The following is a 20,656-nucleotide window of genomic DNA, read 5'->3' on the forward strand; positions in this document are numbered from 1 at the left end:
ATATTAGTTATAAAATGGGACTAAGTATAAAAAACACCCTTAAAGTATATTATGCGTAACACTTTTATCCCATATATGAAAAAGTGTACAAAAAACACCCCTAATCGTTTCATATTGTGCAAAAATACCCTTCAATCAGAAATTTGACATAAATTAGTATTGTAATACCCATTTTGCCCTTTTACCATTTCGAAAATGTCTAAGGGTGTATATACGCTACTAATATCATAATACAGGGGTGTTATGTGCACATTACCTTATCTTTTTTTAAAAAAATTTTTTCTCTATATATATCCTTAAACATTTTTTATTTTTAACTTTGAGAATTTGTAAAACAAGGATTTGAATTTTTTGAGATTTCAGTTTTTGTTTTCTATTAATTTTTTTTCTTTATTTTAATTTTTTTCGTATCAACACTATTAAAATAAAAAAAAGAGGGGGGAAAAAAATCCCAATATCAGCCTGCAATGGTTTTCAGAGTTTGGAGCAAATTTGTTTTCGTTAGTTTGCACTTTATTTTCATTTTTTATTTTCTATTTTTATCTTTACTTTTCTTTTATATTTGTATTTATATTTATATTTTCTATTTTTATCTTTACTTGTCCATTATCAGTGTCCTCCAATAGTGTCCTTTGCGGTCATTTTACAAAATTATTTATTTTTATATATTTTATAAAATTATTTAGTAAGGGTAATTTAGTCAACTTAGGGTTTAAATTTGTCAGAAGGACCTATTTGCACAAAATTAAAACTTTAGAGGTTTTTTTGCTCGTGAGGGGCATCTCCTTTTCAGTCATTTTGCAATATTTATTTTTATATATTTTATAAAATAGTTTAGTAAGGATAATTTAGTCACTTTATAGTTTAAATTGGTGGATAGGCACTGTAAACTTACTTTAGAGTATTTTTTGTACTTGACCCTTATAAAATATTGGCAATTGAGAGAGCGAAATTTGTAAAAGTAGTGGTGAGAATTTTGTAATAAAAGACTATACTGAATAAATGTTTATTATTTGTTAGAACTTAGAAGTGTGGATTTTTTTATTTTATTTTATTTTATTTTTTTTATGTTATAAAAATTTTATAGCACACCTATATATATGTATATATATTTCTTTCTAGTCGGTACTTTTCCATCGCGAGTGAGTTGTAGTGTATCCCAAAATACAAATGGACGGTGAATGCTTAAGCTAAAAAAGAAGGGACTCTTGGTATGGGTACTTTTGCTTTTCCGCGAGAAGCGAAGTGAAAATTGGTTCTTGTTCTCCCTCCCACCCACCTACCCTCTAAAGACGTCATGGGCTAGCTTGTGTTGGTGTTGGTGTTGGTGTTGGTGTTGGTGTTGGTGTTGAAGTGGAACAAACTCGAATCTGAAGAAGCAAAGAAAGTGGTAGCTGCCAGATAACAAGTGAGTTACCACCCCTAACTCAACTGCATTTTCATTTTAGGGCTTGATTTTAAACGATTAGGTACGTAATTTTATGAGTTTGTAATCGGTTCGATTTTTTAGAGTAATCATCCCCCTCCTCGGTCTTTGTAGGACATTCATACCACATTATTCCAATATATTGGTGTATTATGCTTAATTTGTGCATTACATGTTGTAATTATGCCTTGATTCATTCAATCTCTAGTGACAGACAAAATTACACCCAAGAATACTACTGTTCTTAATTAGTAGGGCAGGACCAGGCCATTCTAGTGTTTATATATATATATACACACACTACACTACACACACCCTGTATGTATATGATGTATAATGTATATTGTGAGTGCTGTTGTATGATATGGAATACGTACAGAAACGGATCATGGAATTAATTATATCTATAATTGACAGTTACAGTTTAGTTATGGATTACAACGAGGAGGAAACGGGTCTTCAAGAAATAGAAATAGAAATTGTTAAGAAGATGATTAGAAGAAATGATTATGTGGGTGCTAGAGATAAGTTGCTGAAAGTGCAACATCATTTTCCAGCTCTTGTTAACAACATATCTGAGATGATCTGCGTCTGTGACATACTATGCACTGCAGACTTTAATAATAAGTTGTCAGATTATGGTACGGACTGGTACCAGGTTCTTCAAGTCAATCCTACAGCCAGGGAAACCCAAATACAACATCAGTATCGTAGAATCACTGCTCTTTTACAACAACCTCCCATTAACAACTGCTTCCCTGGCACTGCATCTGCTTTGAAAATCATCCAGGATGCCTTTTCTGTGCTTTCACATCCAGAGAAGCGCCCACTTTTTGATTTGGAAAGGGCTACAAGTTTGGGTGCTTATGAATCTGCTGTGATTTTCCAGAAAAGCTTTGATGATTTGGGTCAAATTTCATTTCAGAGAGAATATAGTTCAGCACCTATATGTAAAGGAGGAGCTACTTGTGAGACATTGGATGGTAATGGTATCCATCATCATGTGTGCTGCCCACTACAACAATTTCAATTTCAATTTCATACACATCAATATGCGATTCCAGCCCCAGGTAGAGAGTTGGAGGAGGAGGAGGTTGTTCATAGTGCTGAAATATCTACTGGAAATGAGCTGGACCCCTTGGCCGCCATTCCTGATGCTCTGAAAAACATGGCCCAGGAAGAAACATCAGAAAATGGAATTTCTAGTGAGTATTCTTCCTTAACCCACTGTCCCCTATTTTCCCCACATACACCAGAATCATCAATAAAATTCAGATGGTCAGCAGAACATGTTGCTTCAGAACAAATATGGGCTGTATATGATGGTCCTGATTCTATGCCTCGTCGCTACGTTGTAGTGAACAACCTAATTTCAGATAATGAAGCTTGTGTGACGTTCTTGGACCCTCATCCCATGCTTGATGATGAAATCTATTGGGTTGAAGAGAACCTACCTTTTGTTGTTGGGTTATTTAGAGCTAGTACAACTACTCTCAATTTAAGTATAACTCACTTCTCACATTTGATTGACTGTGACCCAAGTGCAAACAAGTCTTTCTACAAGATATATCCCAAGAAAGGTGAAGTTTGGGCAATGTACAGGAACTGGAATAGCAGATGGAAGCAATCGGACTTTACTCACTACCGATGTGAAATTGTTGAAATCATTTCAGATTTGATCGACAAGGATTCTGAGCTCAAAACAGCCAGCTTAGTACCACTGTCAGGTTGCATGACATTTTTTCGTAGGCAATTGTCCAATGAATTTGAGTTGGTCCGCACCGTTCCAAGAACTGAGATGCTTAGTTTTTCTCACCGAATAGTGGCTTTCACTGTTCCAGGTATCGAAAAACATGGTATCCCAGAAGGCTCGTTGCACTTAGAACCCAATGCATTGCCTCTCAAATTTGGTATGCAATTTTAACTCTAAAAAGTTTTAAAGGAAAGTTCTTATTGGGGTTCGAGTGAGCGAGTGCAACTACTTCAAAAAGGATAAGGATATTTCTTTATCATGAATTATGTAATAAAAAATTGACCCATGGCTGTGTTGTAGCTAATGAGCTGAAATGGTGGAATTCCCTTGCTACATAAGTTCCTGTAGTTTCGCATCAACCATGACCATATTTTGGCACCATGGTCTTCGCAGCAATAAGAAATGGATGAGTACGGTAGCAAGTTACTGGCACTACTCCAAGGAAAGGTCTCCTAGCCCTTTGGGGTAAAGCTTCTAACCTCTACATATCCACTTATTTGGCTTCTTTCCCTCGTGATATCTCCTATAACATATTTTGGGCAGTCTTTCCCTCTTTATATATCGGCGCCCTATCCAGTAGTCTAGACTTTACCAACATTGACAACCCCATCTCAGCTCTTCTTTTTAGAAAGCGGCCTTAGAGAATAAAATGCAAAATTGTTACTCTCATCCTTTCTTACTCGGCCTTAAAAGATTTATAACAAGCCACCACACCAGTACTCGGCCTAGAATGTTTAAAGCATAATGGAACAGCAACGGGATTCCATCCATACTTGAACAGGATACTAAGAGACATTTTGACGTGGAAGGGTACGTACTAGCAATAAATATCAACCCAATTATGACCGATGACTACAAAGATTTGGGAAGTTATATGACCACCAGCAGCAATTTAGATCAAGCACGCTTTCATTTTAACAACTTTTATGTACGGATTCACATATTGTCAATCAGGCATCAGGACATACCCTTAAATGTTTTTTCTTATCTATCTTCCGGTACTCTGGGCGAGACTGAATTAATTCCATCCAACCACCACAAAACAAATGTACCACTGGTTTATGCTTCTCTTATTTCACTTGAAAAAAAAAAAAAAACACACGCACCACCCATAAGTGTACTTATTGTCCCATTACTTTATAAACAGCTCAGTTACAAATAGGAAAAGAGTATACAGAATATATTAGCCACCAGAGTTCCCTATCCAATTACAGAGATCATATATGAATTCATTCACTGACGCCATCTAAACGGTCAAACAGGCTCCATTCAAGGGCGTTCGACCTGAAGTTTTCAGTAGCGCCGACCACCAGCCGTTGACAGGAGTACTCGACTTGATTTTTTCCCCTTCTTTCCAACCTCATTCATCTTTGATACATCTTCACCTTCAACAGATTTTGCTCTGGATATTATATTGGCAAATGATGGCGTGCCTGCGTTTCTCATTCCTACAAATACGCATTCCAGTAAATGAAACAAAAATCAAGCAACTTACAGAGAAAAATGAAAACATTACTCATTTCAATCTCAAGCAGTAAAGAAGAATAAATGATGGCACAAGAGACTACCGGTTACATTAGAAGAATCACTTGCACCACGAATTATAGGAAGCAAATGAGCTTCCTCAACTTTCAAAGCTGGAGAATCATGCCCAGCAGCGAAACCAAGCCTTGCAATGTTTGAGAACAGTTTCCTTTCTCCAACAGTTGGAGGACTTGATGATGTTACAGGGCAACTTCCCAAAGCTTAAAATGTGCAAAGAAATAATATAATAATCTATCAATGAATTAATACAAATAAAAATTGTCAACTTATATTGTCAGCAGTTCGAGTAACATGTAAAGAAACAAAGAGTAGAAGGCATTTTGAGTTTTCAACGGTCCCCTGGGTTGAACTTATGTTGTGTTTGGTGTGCAGGAATGAAATGGAATGCAAATGTGAATGGAATAGAATGGTCATTCTCATTCTATTGTTTAGTTGCCAATATGAAATCTATAGGAATGGACTAATGCAAAATTTTGAAAATAATGAATTTCAAATTGAATTTTCCAAAATACCCCTGTTAGTGACAAATAATTTTAATTGACAAAATGACATTAAAAAATGGTGGTAATGGTTGATGGTGGTGGCTATGGTAGTGGAGGTGGAAAACAGTAGTGGTGTAGATGGTAGTGTTGGAAGGCAAGAGGGAGCAGGGCGTTGGTAGAAGGCAACAATAGTGGTGATGGTGGAAGGCGTCATTGTTGTAGGTTATGATGGTGGAAGGTAGTGGCGGTGGCGGTGGCAGTGGCGGTGGCATAGTGGTGATGGAATACGACAATGGTGTGGGTGGTGGAAGGTGGCGGTGGTGAAAGGTAGTGGAGGTGACAGTGGAAGACAGCAGTGGATTTCGGTGGGAGGTGGTGGTGTTGATGGAAGTCGGTGGCGGAAGGTGGTGGTGGTGGTGGCGCAAGTCGGTGGCGGAAGGTGGTGGCGGTGATGGAAGTGGCAGTGGCGGTGACGGTGGCGATAGTGGTGGAGGTGGAGGTAGAGGTGGCGGTGGTGATGGAATTTGGTGGCGGTAGAGGCAGAGGCGGAGCTGGCGGTGGTGCAAGGTGGTGAAAGTCAATGGCGGTGGAGGTGGAGGCGGTGGTGGTGGTGGTGATGGAAGTTGGTGGAGATGGCGTTGGAGGTGTTGATAGTGGTGGAGGTGGAGATGGCGGCGACGGTGGTGGTGGTGATTGAAGTTGGTGGCGATGGAGGTGCTGATAGTGGTGGAGGTGGAGGTGGTGGTGGTGGTGGTGGTGGTGGAGGTCGGTGGCGGTAGTGGTAGAGGTGCCGGTGGAGGGCAATGGAGGCGGCAACAGTGTGATGGTGGTGGAAGATAGCTACGGTGGTGGTGGTGGCAATGACGATGGTGGACGTGGTGGAAGGTGGCGGTGATGGTGATGGTGAAGGCGGCGATAATGGTGTGGTAATGGTGATAGTGGTGGAAGGCAGTGGAGGTGGCGGCGGTGCGTTGGTTGAAGGTTGCAACAATGGTGGTGATGGCAATGACAGTGGTGGAAGACAATGAAGGTGGTGGTGGTGGTGATGGTGAAAGTCGGCGGTGGTTGTGGTGGGAAGGTGGTTTTTGGACTTGAAGCATGATGGTTTTTTGGGAACTTGAATTTAAAAAAAAAAAATTATTTGGGAATGGAATGGCCATTCCCACTTTAAATTGCATACCAAACAAAGGAATGGACATTCCATTTCATTTCATTCCTTCACACCAAACCTAGCATTAGTTCAATTTAGGAACCATTAACACCCAATACACTAAAAATTGACAAATCGATCACATCAGCGTCATTTAGATGCTCGTCTTTAGAAATTAGTAATTCCTGGTAAATTCAACATAATGAAACCACCACACATATAATAGAACTAATCCCTACCATGCCATGCAAAACTTCATGTTCAGCACAAGTTCTAAATTCAATTGATTTCCTCTTTAAGAAGTACAACTAAAACTCCTTCGATTTGAACATTATTAACATCAAAAGTTACTCCGAATATAATCCTTAAAGTTCATGCAGTTACACTCGACTGACATCCAGGAGAAGCATAACATTACCTTCAAAGTCATCCACAGAGAAAGTTGGGGGATCATCATGAGAGGACTGTGCAAAATTAAATGGTACCGGGACACAATGTGTGGCAGCAACTTCAGCCTTGATCTTCTCCTCCCGTTCCTGGAAATAAAAATATCATGAGGAATCTAAACAGTTCCTTAAGCATTAATGCATTAGTTGCACACCCTGATATGAAAAACTGAGAAAATTTTGCAATATAGAACACACTTTCCAAGTATCAAGAAATGCCAGGCACAATTATATTTATACAGTAAAGTGTATGTCCATGCACATGAAACTTATTGCCGGATCTGAAGTGTTTCATTCACAATGAATTACAGAAGGGACGAGGATAATCTTAATGTGAACACTAAATTTAAAAATTGAAATAATTTTCATGAGAACATAGACCTTTTTTTATTTTTATTTTTATTTTTATTTTTTTCATCACAGGTACACCTGCAGCAAAAGGCATACATTGTGTCTGATAATAACAAGACTGAACGTGGTGAGCAAGCAGTTGTGTCCCATACATTGTGTCGACATAGGCACTCGAGTGCCAACACACGAGGTCATGTAAAACAAGTCTTCAATACTAGATAAGCTACAATGGAGTTCAGGCAACTGAAGGATAGTTGTATTACAATTGTTTTGCATGTAGATCGTGTTGGATACATAAAATCTAGTGTGGCACAAATACCTATAACTGACCAATATCAATTCCCCACTTTATGCGAACTAAGCATGTGGTAAAATCTGGAGCCAAGAGGTCCGTAAATATTTCAGCATGAAAAGGAACTTGATTTGGCAGAAAGTAGAAATGCATTTCCAAATCCAATATACATGTCCAATGGCATCGTACCAGTACCAGGAGCAGTTCTTGCACAACCGTGAAGGTTTAATGCATAAACCAGTGTCCTAAAGAAAGAAAGAAAAGAAATGCTGCTAAGGAGTCAAATGTGATATCCAATCTCAGAAGATGTCTAAAGACATGAACTACCAAACTTTTGTAACCACAATGTCTTAGGAGCTCTTGATATATTTTTGGCCATTAAACACCTACAATGTACACATAAAACATAAATATTTTAACAAGTATTCCTAGCACATCCCAACCAATCATTAATTAGAATTTGAATGACCAAGAAGCAAAGCAGAAAAAATGAACAGAAGAAGTATGTTTTTTTCTCTACCTCTGCAATATGAATTTAAACTAAAAAAAAAAAAAAAAAAAAGCAAAATATACAAATTATTAAAAATAACATACCTTTCTGGCAACCCGCTTCCTCTGCTTTTCCCGATTTTTTATTTCATCCATAAATGGAGAAAAGGCATCAGGAGGCAATATCTCGCTGAGACCAATTTCACAAAGCTGAAGAATATGGAAATAAGTGATCAGATATAATGAAGAAACCACACCAGATTCCACAGGTTCCCATATAGAACAGGTACCTGAAATGTTGTTGTCAAAGAAAAATGGCTTAGGTAACGATAGCGCCTCCGCATGGCCTCTGATTGAGTCACTGTCTCCAACTGCAAAATCTTTCCACTAATTCTGCATTTCATGGACAGTAGTTAATATGGAGAGAGATGATGGTTATTGTAGAAAATAACAAAGAAATATTTCTTCAAAAAAATATCGAACAAAATAAGAAATTGTTTTGCAACCAATATTTCAAGAGTAACGGAAATACCATGCAAAAGCCAACATGTTATGGTAATTTATTGTTTTCTAACATGGCATAAAAGTCCAATATGATACTAGCACACAGTTATAAACAAGCATAACAATTAACAAGAGCACTACATAACACGGAGATAACTACTCTAAAACTTTTCCATGACAGTATCTTAATCAATAGGAGAAGTGACATGGACAATATCTCCTACAAGGAAGATTACAAGTAAATTCATAAAAATCAAAGTAAGACATATGCATAGGCAAAAGCTCAATGCATTAGAAGATCTGTGCACTTACAACCTTTGTATGCCCACTCTCAGTAGATCACAGCAATCAACAGTTAGATTAAAAAACCTAGTAGTTCTATAAAGAAATCAGCAAGGTATCAAATTCAAAATGAGCCAAATAAATCAGACACAAAACTTAATTGGAGTAACTCATAGATAATATAGACAGATAGTAAGAAGTAGGAGGTAAAAGGGTCGAATCGGATAAACCTGGCAAGGGCCCAGTGGGGGCAGCCGCCCCGACTGGTTTTTTTTTTATTTACAAAATTACCTATAATTTTTGTTTAAATCTAAAAAACGTTCCCACTCAATTTTTGATAATACCCACTAGATATTCTTCTTGTTAAAGTCCGTCCCTTCTCATACAATTTTTTGGGTCCATCACCGAGTGGGAGAAGGGAAAGCAGCAAAATCCATGTTGATGATCAATGTCAGCCATAGCCAAACAACTCTGCTCTGATTGTTGAAGTTTCAATATGATTTAGGCAAGGGCAAGACATAAACAAATTTGACAACTTTCCATTGAGGGGGGAAAACATAAGACAGTGAGGGGGGAAAACGTGGATGAAATCCATGCCTACTTCCAAGACATCTATGCTTCAGTCATTGAAGCATCTGTGAAACATAGAACAGACAAGCAAGAGAGAGATCTGACGCGTATGTGGAATCCATTGACTGCTGCTTCTCTCCCACTCCTCAAGCTACAATCAATCCTCTTTTCTTGTGACATCTCTATGCAGATGTGATATAAACTCTTCTATCGCTCAGTAACTGCGACTCAACTTCTTCCCTTTCTTTATAATAGTGATTCAAAATCAAAAGATCTACATCTAAAACACAATTTAACAAAACCCTTCTGGCAACAGTTGTTCAACCCTTCCTTTCTTTTTGTATTTTTCTAAAAAAAACCTCGTAATAATTGATTCTTTGCAACAATCACTTAAAACGAAACAAAAAAATAAACATTTTACTAGTATAACTTACGAATTTTCTATACAATTCAAAACTCTGCATAAACAAAATATGTTTTAACACAAATAACAAAATCTACCAATTCCATTTATGCCCTGCATAACAATTAATAAAATTCTACATCGTACAAGACAAAGCATCTGCAAACAGGCAACGCTCTAATTCTTATATTAAGAGTATATATTGTGTTAAACTTTTAGTTAGTCTCAAACCTGTGTGGAAGCATCTCATAGCTCCCATAATGGCGTAGAAGACACTTCATGTTCAACGGATGAAGGATGAGGTGCTGACCATCAACTGCCTGAAATAGCCAAATAAATAGAGCATAAATAACTCGATTGTACCATACATAAACTATAGGATGAGAATATTGGCGCTTCTAGAGGCACCCACAGGACATAAACAACTACCAGCTTAAGATAATTCACGTAACTAAAAAAATTATCCATAACAAATTATGGTGAATGGCTGAATGTCGGTCACCAATACTATCCAAAAAGCTTCTGTCTCTCATTACCACCATTGAAATGGTGTTCGTGAAATCAACAAATTGCAAGTGAGCAATCTCATTTTGATAATTAACAAAGCATGTCACAGTTGTCAAAGTGTCTTATTTATCCTAACTAATAATCCAATGCTTTCACAAGTGGAAGAGTCCATTTATGTAATAAATTTCTTACACTTGAATACTTGCACCATTTGCTATATATTTTGCTTTCTTTTTTTTTTTTCTTTCAAACTTCGTTCCATGACTGAATTGTCTTGGCTCCCGATCAAGACACAGATGCGACAAGGGTGCTTTTAAATTAACTGGATCATTACAGTCACCTCCCAGTCATGCCATTGCCTAGTTCAATGAAACATTAGTGCCATTTGTGTGGGTTCGAGCCTTAGAGCAGTCACTTTGTAAAACTCCAAACTCTAGGTCTGTCTCAAGTCCTCCCTTCCCAGGGCCTTGTTATATTCATTCCAGAACTAACTAATGTCCACAATCACCTTATTCTGGGGAAAAGACAAAAAAAAAAGGAGGACAAATATGACTAGAGACTTTAGTCCAGAGTCCTGATGTATATAAATTCCTTTTATTTTTTGGTTGCAAATCTAATTAATGGCACTGCATCCCTATCAAGCAAAGGCATGAATACAAAACACAGATACAACACAACAAAAACATGCTGTCAAAATAAATCTTAAGCACAGGGCACAAAAACGACAAAAAATAAGACAAATGAAGATGTAATTTTTTATTTGGCATCATACTGCAAAAGATAAGCTTTACAACGATTAACTCTGTTTCAATAGTCGCCCCATGATCCATATACAATGACACAACGAAGGCACTGCATGTGTGTTTGTGTGTACCTAAGTATATAGATACCTACATCTATATGATGTATATACAAGTGGTGCCTCCTTCCCCCTTCCATAGCCACTTTTTAATTAACCCTTCTAGCACCTTCCAACAAATTTTGCTCTTTACAATTTAACCATGATAAAACTTCTTAATAAATTATATACAAACCTTTTAATTTAGTTTTATTTATAATTATACTTTCATCCATACCAAAAAAAAAAAAAAAAGGACATATTCTAACATCCAAGTCTCTCATCACATATTGACGAGTGTCAAGAAGCATTGAGCACCTGTCCACAATGAAGAATTTCATTTTTAAATTATTGGGAGCGTTACTATCAATGTCATTTTTAGAAGTGTTGGATTCTTTGGAACCAAAACAAGTTAAACAATATGCATGTATATAAATTTTATAAAAAAGCGAGGTCTCACTGGATACCATTTATGTACACATACAATGACCAATAACTTGAAAAAAAATTCATCTGACTGAGTTCCTAAATTGATAACATCCCTTTCTTCCACAGCTGAATCCATTAGAAAAATACTAGAAGAGGTTAAAAAAAAAAAAAAAAAAAAAAAAACAACAACAAACAAACAAACAACTATCTCAAATTCTATTACCTGGTAGAAATTGTATGAATCCCTGTCCTTTCTATCCCTAAAACCACTGGAATTGCTTTGCATATTCTTGCTATCATCGTATGAAGAAGATAAAACTCCATCCTGGTCTTCTGATGCTTCAACAACATATGCAGTTTTATCCAAAGAAGGCTCTCCATCTAACTTATTTGTAATTGGGCTCCCTAAACACTTTAATTTGTCATTGACATTAGTAGAGAGTGTTCCCCAAAGGAAGTCAGGCGCTTCATGATCAGCATTAGTAGCATTTGCGGATGGTGGATATACATGAGATCTTGTCTGACAATCACCATATTTACACTCCTTATTGCCATTATCAACACCATGCTCATTCCAATACTTCTTCCTCTGCTCTAATTGTTCCATTGCAGCACAAATATATGGAAGTTTCTCTAGGTCATCCACAAGCCCTGAATCCGCTCTAGCTAACCAACTATCAAGGTCTGATATGGCTTTTCTAACTGACAGGTCCACATCTGTTGTAAAAGTAAACTTGGAAAAGGAATCATTCATTTCCTCATTGGCATCCATCTCTTGTTTGTTTTTCAAAGATAACGTAAATGAATCTTTTTGGCGGGTTAAAAGTATAAAGTCTACAACATCACCTATGCAATGCTGTTTAACATTCTCAATATAGATGGTGTACAGATCCTTTGAAGATGTCATCATAAAACACAAGGGACACTTTTTCCAGCCTTCAAGTTTACGATCCTCTTCGCCCATTAAAAAGTACTGGAGAATACATGGGAAGCAAAAAATGTGACCACATGAAGTTATCTGTGGACAAAGTGGATCTTCCAAACATATTGGACACTGTACCGGAAACGGGGTGGAGTACTTGACACAGACAATATCCTCCCACTGTAACGTTTTATCTGGATCCATTGAATCAGGTGCATAGTTTCCAGAATGCAACATAACAAATTTATAATTTGCTTGAAGGAACAAATCTTTGTTGTAAGGCTTTCTCTTCTGCTGTCTTCTTGGAGGAGGAGCCCTTGGTTGTGGACGAGAAATAGGGTCATAACGAAAATTAAGCAAATGATTACCGTTCACAATCTGTGTCTTTCTGCCGGCTGAATGCATAGTGCGCCCTTGACAACAGCTAGACCCAGAAGTCTGTTGACTTTGTGAGGGAGCAATGGTTCCGAACAGTTCCTCACTACGTTGGGCAGATCCAGTCCCTCCTCGGCCAACAGAAGGCTTTGTGCCACTGTTTTGGTGAGCCAAGCTTCTCTTACAATTGGGTTTGACAGATTCATTCACCTAAAAGGGGAAAAAAAAGCATCATCAGCTGATGAAATTAAATACAGAAACAATCCTGTCTAAGTACATAAAATAGTGTATTAAACCAGACACAACATGCGTCACTTTTCATACTGATGGTTTTTGCAACAAGGACATTGTAAATATGCATTACACGTGTATATATAATCCTCAAAATAACAAGAAGCAAGCATCAAATATACCTTTTTGGAAGATCCACCAGAATCTTTCGCAGTTGAAGCCATCGGTCCTGTAAAGCAAAGTTACATTAATATCCACCAGAATGGGTGGAATGGAGTAATACATACGTATTACTTCATAAGGGTAATATGTATGTATTCACTTCAGTAACAATAAGTAGCACAAAACCTCAGTAAGCAGACCATTACCCCCGAAACAAACTAAAATTTCCCGCATATTATTACCTCGACATGTTGCATATACAAAGACCATTCAACTAGAATTCCCCAATTATAAACCTCAAGAATCCCATATATTTGAAAATCTTTTTATTGATTTCCAAGTGCTGCTGAAATTAGTCTCCTAATTTAGACCCAAAAAAAAAAAATTTCGAAAAAGCAAGAGCTTTTAGATTTACATCACTCAAAATGTCGAGGAACTGTAAGGAAGGAGAATAAAGGACGAACCCCCACCAAATTAATCACAATCTTTCGTTTTAAATTTTTTTAGGGTTTTTCATTCACAAATCAAATCAAGCAAAACAAGAAGGAAAAAATAAAAGACCCTAGAAAAAAATCAAGTATCACCTACCTGTAATGTTGTGGGACAAATCAACAGACGATGGAGAATTAGAGATCTGCATGGTTTGAGTTTGTTGGGGAAGGGAGTCAGAGGAGAGTTGCAGTTGTCGAAAGATGAGGAGTCCATTATCGGAATTAGGGTTTTGAGAAGGAGACTTGGACGATGAAGACGACGATGTTGAAGCTTGATTTTGCGAGGAGGGCAAGATGGACATCAAAATTTCGCCAAGGGACTTTTGAGGCAGGAATAGGAAGGAAGGTTTAGTTCAGATAAGCAATTTCGTTTCGTTTGGCCAAACAAAACAATAACATCTTCGATACAATCTATCAGATCTTCAATTAAATACCAATCCCTCCCATTCCCAACCAAACACTCCCTCATCTCCCACCGAATGTCACCGTGGTCATGCTGTCACTGTTATTATTTAATTGACCAAGGACCTCTGGGCATTAAAGTAATTTTACATCATGCAAGGCTATTTCTGAAGATTGACGTCAAGATGATTATGTAAAATTCAAGTTGAATACATTTTTCGAAATAATTTCATTCGTCACAATTTGGACAAACTCCAAAAACGTCGGAGAAATTTACACAAAGTGTTCCGTGGGTTTGGTTTAATTTTTTGAAAATAATTTTTAATGAAGATAACAAATAATAAAAACCAAAATTCAACCCAACAAATTTTTTATTGGTTATTTCCCTACCGCTTGGGATAAGTTATCCGTGTCTTGTTTTCCTGTTATTCTACTCTATCCAAAGTCATAGACTCTTGTGATGCGGAACGCTCGGTTAAAAAAAAATAATACATGCAAGAAATAAAATCTTGTGATACCACAGCGTTACTAAATTTATCCAAACTCTCTAACCGTCTGATTTTCTTTGTGCATAACCATCTTAATTAATAATTTTTTATTTTATTTTCTATCGGTGCTAATCTAACCGTCTTACTAATAAGTTCATTTATAATTTTATCATTTATTGCATTTTCACTTTCACACATTCTTCGCAACATTCATACCAGTAATCATTTTAAAATTTCCTAAGCCGTTAGGATCTAAAAGGACACCCTCACAGCTTCTCAATCCAACCGCTTAGAGGCTTACTCATTGAGAACAGTCCCCTCCCCCTCGGTAAATTAATACTCAATTATAGCTTTTCCCTTCAACAAACAAAAACAAAAACATAAAAAGAAAAGGTTTAGTATGAAATATGACTTGCATCTCTCAGTTGATGGGGTTACAAACTTGCAAGACAGGAGGATGCTCAAATAAGCATGAAGATACAAAGACATTGCAACAGCAAACCGAGATTTGCTGTTTCAGGAACCAAACATTTTGATATGATCCAAGTCAATAAAGAAGGTGCGGATTTCCATCGGGGCAAGTTCAACCACAAGTTTTGCAGGATCAACAGGTCCTCCCCTCAATACCTTGGGTTCTTCTGAAGAGCCTTCTACTTTCCAAATTAGTCTCTTCTTCTCCATTTCGGCTCTCTCTTGGTTAGCTGATAAATTCATCTCTGTCACCTTGCGGATCTGAAAAGTATTTGGCAATAAAACAAATCTCATACGTGGCTATCAATGAGGAGAGCATCTAGGAATTTTAATATATAGTTTTTACCTCCTTGTCTGGAAACAGTTTTTTCAGTTCCACACTAGTCATTACAGAATACTCTTTGTCCTCTCCGATCTTTGCCACATATGGAACACCCATAAGATTAATGGTATCATTACGAACATAAGAGCGTGAAATTAGATTAATGGTATCATTATGAAATTAAGTAAAAAAGAATCAAAGCTGATAAAGTAGCAACATGAAAACTCATTAGCAATGGATAAGGAACACCACCATCTGACGGCAATCCAGCTAGATGCATAAAATAACTTCAAACAGATGTAACAAGTTCCATTTAAAGGTTTTGAGGCAGCAGTTGGACAGTTCATCAAAGCTGTTCTCGGTTCGTACTTAACGAGCCGAGCTTGAACAATGTTGAGCTCGGCTCGTTAGGCTCGCAAACAGGCTCGTTTACACAAGGCCCATTTTATTTAAATTATTCTATTTAGTCCAGGTCCCTTATAATTCAAAGGGCCAATTAATATTTTAATGGTAAAAAGCCCATCTTAACTGTGTATATATATATTAAGTCTTCTTACTGAGCCCATTAGCCCAACTCATAGTCATACTTAATCTCAGCCATTAGATTAAGTTCTTACATAGGTACATCTAAGTCCAGATAGTTGCAACACCACCACCCTTCATTATGCTTGGCAACCAATTTGAACTCCGACAACAAATTTCACAGCCGCTGCGACAACACCCTTCCTTAGGCAACTACTCTGCAATGGAAATCCCTAAACTCCATCTGCAACATGTTATTTTTCTCGCTCTCTCTACTCTGATTGCTAATGGAATTGGTGATTGATTCTTCTGGTTGAGATTTGAAGCTGGCAAAAGGAAGGATGAAGGTCATAGATCAATGGGTGAGATTGGAAGCTGCGATTGAAGGAGGAGGAGCAATTTTTTACCTCCCAACTAGGTTAGATACAGTCAGTGTATATATATACATATATATATATATATATATATAAACACAAAAACGAGCCGAGCTCGAGCTTGTCCAAAAAGTGCCGAGACAAGCTTGGCTAGACGAAGCTCGCCCGAGCACTTCTTTCATCTAGGCGAGCTTAGCCCAAGCAACCTAAAGCTCGGCTCGGCTTGGCTTATTTGCAACCCTATCTACAGCATGGATTAGCAGTGGACTTCCACCATTTTCAAGCTTGCATAATTATTTCAAAATTTACTGCCTCCATAATAATTTGCAAAGGAAATCTATGAAAACTTTATACTAGAGAAATCATGAATTTCTTTTCGGGTTGAGAAGTAAACAAAAAATTTTAAGAATATGAGACACTGAATGTAATTAATTACCAAAAGTAACAGAGAGACTGAACGAAAAACCGAAAAAGAAAAAAAGCAAGCACACAAACCTGGGTATTCTCTACAAACGTTGGATTCTTCAAGAAGAAAAGCGAGATCACTAATAATTAAGGTCTAGAAAATGTCAATTACTTCATCACAATATGCATTTCTTTTACAAATTATTATTTTCCTAGGGAATTGGTACTTTAGATTACCATACAGAGTTCCAAGAACTACTCAGTCGATATGCACTCAAACAAGACCTGCACTTTTTGAATAGAAAATACACAAAGAAAGAAAGAAGTTGATACCTCGTATAGGTGAGCCAACCGAAGGAGTACTTTTCCACTTTCAAGTTCCTGCAATATTAATGAAAGGAACATTTTTTCATCTGGAGTAGTAAACTAAGTTAGAACAAATCTACCAGCCATCTGCATGGAGCTCTATCTACGCCCAGTACAGGAATTTAATCTGCAAAATGGCTTGTGGCGTTCCCCAGGGGCAGAACTGTTAAGAGATTGGACGCCACGGCTTTCCCCCAAAAAATTAAAATCCTATTTTATAGGTCAGCTTACAGGTAAATAGTTTTAACATAATTACAACATGGTCCCCCAAAATAGATCATGGTCCAGGGCAGAACAATGAGCTAAAATTTTTCAAAACCTTATTTTATAGTAGGTGTACTTATAGGTACTTAGTTTTAAGAAAATTGTAATATGGTACTCCAAAAAAAATATCTTTTTAAAGCATGGGCACTTCACAAAATTTCTAAACATTGTATGGGTACCAACCTGTGAGATGACTTGTAATATAAAAGAAATAATGATGATGATGATGATGAAATAGCATTCATATGCTTATGCTCAGTCTTGAGGGTATTGTATAATCATGTTCATTGTTTATTTAAGGTGTCATCAAATGTTCAAGTTAAGTTGACGAATGACTCGGGCTTCTCCACATGTGTTTGTTTAAATCTATAAAACCTCATTGCTATGAGCAAGTTAACATTTATATGACTTGGATGCTCTCTACTTGATGTATATTATGTCATGTTCTTGATTTACATTAGTCGTGATTAAACTAATTGAAAGAAAATTTTTCAAGATGTTTGTTTTGATAATAGATGGTTCTTATTCTTTAAAAGAAAATTTTGATAGGAGATACTAGATCACTTTTTTGCTCTAATTTTACACACATTTACATTTTACTTGACTAGACATAAAGCAAAATTGTTATTATTCTCCATTCTATGCATATCTATGACATAAATGGCTAGATTTTGCATGAATTTAATGGGTAATGAAATATTGTTTATAAATAATCGTATCTTAGATCTTCTTATATGTTAATTATATATATTACGGCTTTAGTTGAAGGATAAATATGCCACTGTTTATTACAATTTTTTTTTTTTCGAAAAAAAAAATTTCATGCTATTAATTTACCTGGAGGGTTAAAATTGCAATGTTGTCGGGTAAACTATAGGAAGGATCAATCCCCGAAAATATTGGCACATGGGAATTCGTCCAATTGTTTTCATCCTGCGAAAAAGAAGAAAAACTAATCAGCAAAGTGTCACGGAACCACATAATTTTTTAAACTTGAAGGTACTTTTACCTGTTCCATGAATGCTAAAAGAAGTGGAGAATATATCTCTTGGCCAAGTGTGCGACGCCACTTGGCACCTTCACCTAGAGGATCGATTCTGAGATAATATTTTCCTTGGACCTGCAAATATTAAATGTTGCACCGCTTCATAAGCAAATTAAAATCATATGGGGGCTTCCCACGTCAAAATAGAAAGTACCTTTTTTCCACACTCCCGGGAAAGCATAGTATAATAGAATGTAACTTTTTTTACACTTCTAGGAAAACATACTATATGAAGTTGTATTATTTTAAAGTGTAATACACTGACCTCCGTTGAGGTTTTCCCTAATTTGATGTTAGATCACTTGTTACAAATACCCCTCTCCGTCCAAAAAACCGTTAGTTCCATCCAAAATTTGGCATGTACAGAACGCAATGCCCATTGACCATATGAGAAGCCGCTATTAACCTTGTGATGCCCACCCCCCCCCCCCAAAAAAAATAAAAAAGCTTATTTTTACAAACAAAACTACCCTTCTCTCTCTCCACCCACCACCAACTCCATTGCCATGAGGCGTGTTAGTATATATATGTGTATATATATATATATATAACGTACTTAGCAATATCATACATATATACATATGTCGGGGAAATGGAGTTTTTAGAAAACTTTTACAGGGTTTTTCATCTTTGGACCTTGATTCATGTCTAGAAGCAATTTTAACGCAAGAAGAAGATGATACCCTTCACAAAAGTGATAGAATACTCACATAGAGGTTTAAGTAAAACTCACAATTCTCCTCAAAAGTGAATGTTCTCACTTATAGAAACTTGATCTCCACTCCTTAGGTCTCCTTCTTCCTTGTAGGTGGACTTGCCTTTAGGAATCACCAATATGCGTCCGTGAATGACCTTGGATGCTTAGCTTGTGGGAGCTCCTAGAAGATGAGTACACTCAAACCCTAATTATAGAGAGAGAAAGTATTTGGTTTCACACTCTAATGGTGCCCAAAAGGCTTACTAATAACACATGGCATACATGAATTTATAGACACACGGAGTGGAAATAACAATTCTCAATCTCTACAAATAAAAGTGATAACTCCAATCTCATGGGCGTCCAATATCGAGTTGGGCTATTGGTGAGAATCCTTTGGGCTTACTATTTTCTTGGCTCCAATGAATTAATAATTGACCAGGTCTAACTACCATGGACCTAATTTAATTAATTCATAAATTAATCTATACTCCACTAAAAGAAATTAATTGACCTCCAATCAAATAGTAATAACCACTAAGTCAATGTTACACTTTGACCCCTCTATGCATAATTAGCTATCGGATAATTAAAGTCATCAATCTGACCGCTTAATTAATATATTTATTTTGGTTCCTTGTTTATTTCCCCCCTTGATCACAATAATCATTTGTGTGACAAAAATAATAATTTAATAAAGGGTCAAGTGCAAAAAGACCCCTCATAATATGCAAAATGTGCAATTTCCCCCCTCTTGTTCGAAAACCCCCCTTACTGTTTTCAATTTGTGCAAATAAGGACAAATCATAATTTTGGTGGTAAAATTACTAAATTAACCTTACTTTATCATAATTTTGGGACTCCGTTGGACTGTTGCTCACCTTCTTCTGTCCTTGGGGATGGGGAGGGTTTATCAGGGTCCTCTTTTAATGGGGAGCTGGGGCTGGTTCAGTGGAATGGAGGTGAACCAGATTTTGATTTTGCTGTTCCTTTGGCTGTTGTGAGGCCGGAAAGGGAGTTTAAGGATGGGGCTGGTGTTGTTGAAGGTGTGGATGATGTGGAGGAGGATTGGGTGAGAAAAAGGGAGTTGAGGTGGGGTCTCTTTTGGGTGTTTCTTTCGAGGGCAGGATAGAGGAGGCGACAGGTTTGTTCCTTGATGTTCTTAATTCTCAACAGATTGAAAGGTTTTTGTAGAGGATGTGTTCAGGTTGGGGTGAATGGGGTGAATGGAAAGGGGGGTGCAGAGTCCCACGGCTTTTGTCACGTATGAAAAGAGGAGTAAGGGTCCAGGGAGAGGGACAGTGGGAGAAAGAGAGAGACTGCAAACTCATTTGTTTCCCTATGAAGCTACGAATTCTTTCATGGAATGTCCAGGGTCTCAATGACTCGGTTAGGAGAAAAGTTGTGAAGTCGGTTATTCGCAATGGTGGTGGTCATGTTATGTGTCTGTAGGAAACCAAGATTGCATCGATGACGGACTTGGTTGTTAGAACTTTATGGTGGGTGGGGGGGAGATTTGTGGAGTGGATTGCGTTGGATGCGATTGGTTTCTCGGGTGGTATTCTTATTATGTGGGATAACCGATGGGTTTCTTTGGTTGACTCTCAGGTTGGGGTTTTCTCTGCTTCTTGTGTTCTCTCCTTGGTGGAGGA

General features: G+C 37.2%; 3 protein-coding genes across 5 annotated transcripts in view; 1 reads left to right on the forward strand and 2 right to left on the reverse strand.

The window, feature by feature from the left end:
- The first annotated feature begins 218 nt into the window (after positions 1-218).
- Positions 219-4,542, forward strand: LOC132286882 (uncharacterized). Its single transcript, XM_059789299.1, has 2 exons — positions 219-1,408; positions 1,844-4,542. Exon 2 carries the CDS (start codon positions 1,857-1,859, stop codon positions 3,348-3,350), a length of 1,494 nt encoding a protein of 497 aa, XP_059645282.1. The 5' UTR covers positions 219-1,408; positions 1,844-1,856; the 3' UTR covers positions 3,351-4,542.
- Positions 4,263-14,099, reverse strand: LOC132286881 (uncharacterized RING finger protein P8B7.23). Its single transcript, XM_059789298.1, has 9 exons — positions 13,746-14,099; positions 13,178-13,224; positions 11,691-12,974; positions 9,925-10,013; positions 8,225-8,327; positions 8,040-8,144; positions 6,775-6,892; positions 4,748-4,924; positions 4,263-4,627 (listed from the first exon to the last, which is right to left on the reverse strand). The coding sequence occupies exons 1-9, from the start codon at positions 13,948-13,950 to the stop codon at positions 4,473-4,475; spliced, it is 2,283 nt and encodes a 760-aa protein (XP_059645281.1). The 5' UTR covers positions 13,951-14,099; the 3' UTR covers positions 4,263-4,472.
- Positions 14,100-14,842: 743 nt separating this feature from the next.
- The window catches only part of LOC132286879 (alpha-mannosidase At3g26720), a 33,122-nt gene continuing 27,308 nt past the window's right edge, over positions 14,843-20,656 (reverse strand). For all 3 annotated transcript variants that reach the window (XM_059789297.1, XM_059789296.1, XM_059789295.1), the window contains 5 exons: positions 18,272-18,382; positions 18,100-18,195; positions 16,966-17,013; positions 15,356-15,424; positions 14,843-15,270 (listed from right to left, as the gene is read on the reverse strand). In XM_059789297.1, coding sequence (XP_059645280.1) covers positions 15,055-15,270; positions 15,356-15,424; positions 16,966-17,013; positions 18,100-18,195; positions 18,272-18,382 — 540 coding nt within the window. In that variant the 3' untranslated portion in view covers positions 14,843-15,054. The remainder of the gene's footprint in view (positions 15,271-15,355; positions 15,425-16,965; positions 17,014-18,099; positions 18,196-18,271; positions 18,383-20,656) is intronic.

This window comes from Cornus florida, unplaced genomic scaffold (assembly GCF_030987335.1).
Source record: "Cornus florida cultivar Cherokee Brave unplaced genomic scaffold, ASM3098733v1 CherokeeBrave_3.0.0_Hap2_Chr11, whole genome shotgun sequence".
Lineage (NCBI taxonomy): Eukaryota > Viridiplantae > Streptophyta > Magnoliopsida > Cornales > Cornaceae > Cornus > Cornus florida.

What these genes read in the sequence shown, in the direction of transcription:
- LOC132286882 (XM_059789299.1), top strand. Translation starts at nt 1,857, where the DNA reads ATGGATTACAACGAGGAGGAAACGGGTCTTCAAGAAATAGAAATAGAA.
- LOC132286881 (XM_059789298.1), bottom strand. Translation starts at nt 13,950, where the DNA reads ATGTCCATCTTGCCCTCCTCGCAAAATCAAGCTTCAACATCGTCGTCT. An exon ending in TTTGTCCCACAACATTACAG is followed by an intron (nt 13,225 to 13,745) that starts GTAGGTGATACT and finishes TTTGCTTTACAG; the next exon opens with GACCGATGGCTTCAACTGCG. An exon ending in GGAAGCGGGTTGCCAGAAAG is followed by an intron (nt 6,893 to 8,039) that starts GTATGTTATTTT and finishes TTTTATTTCCAG; the next exon opens with GAACGGGAGGAGAAGATCAA.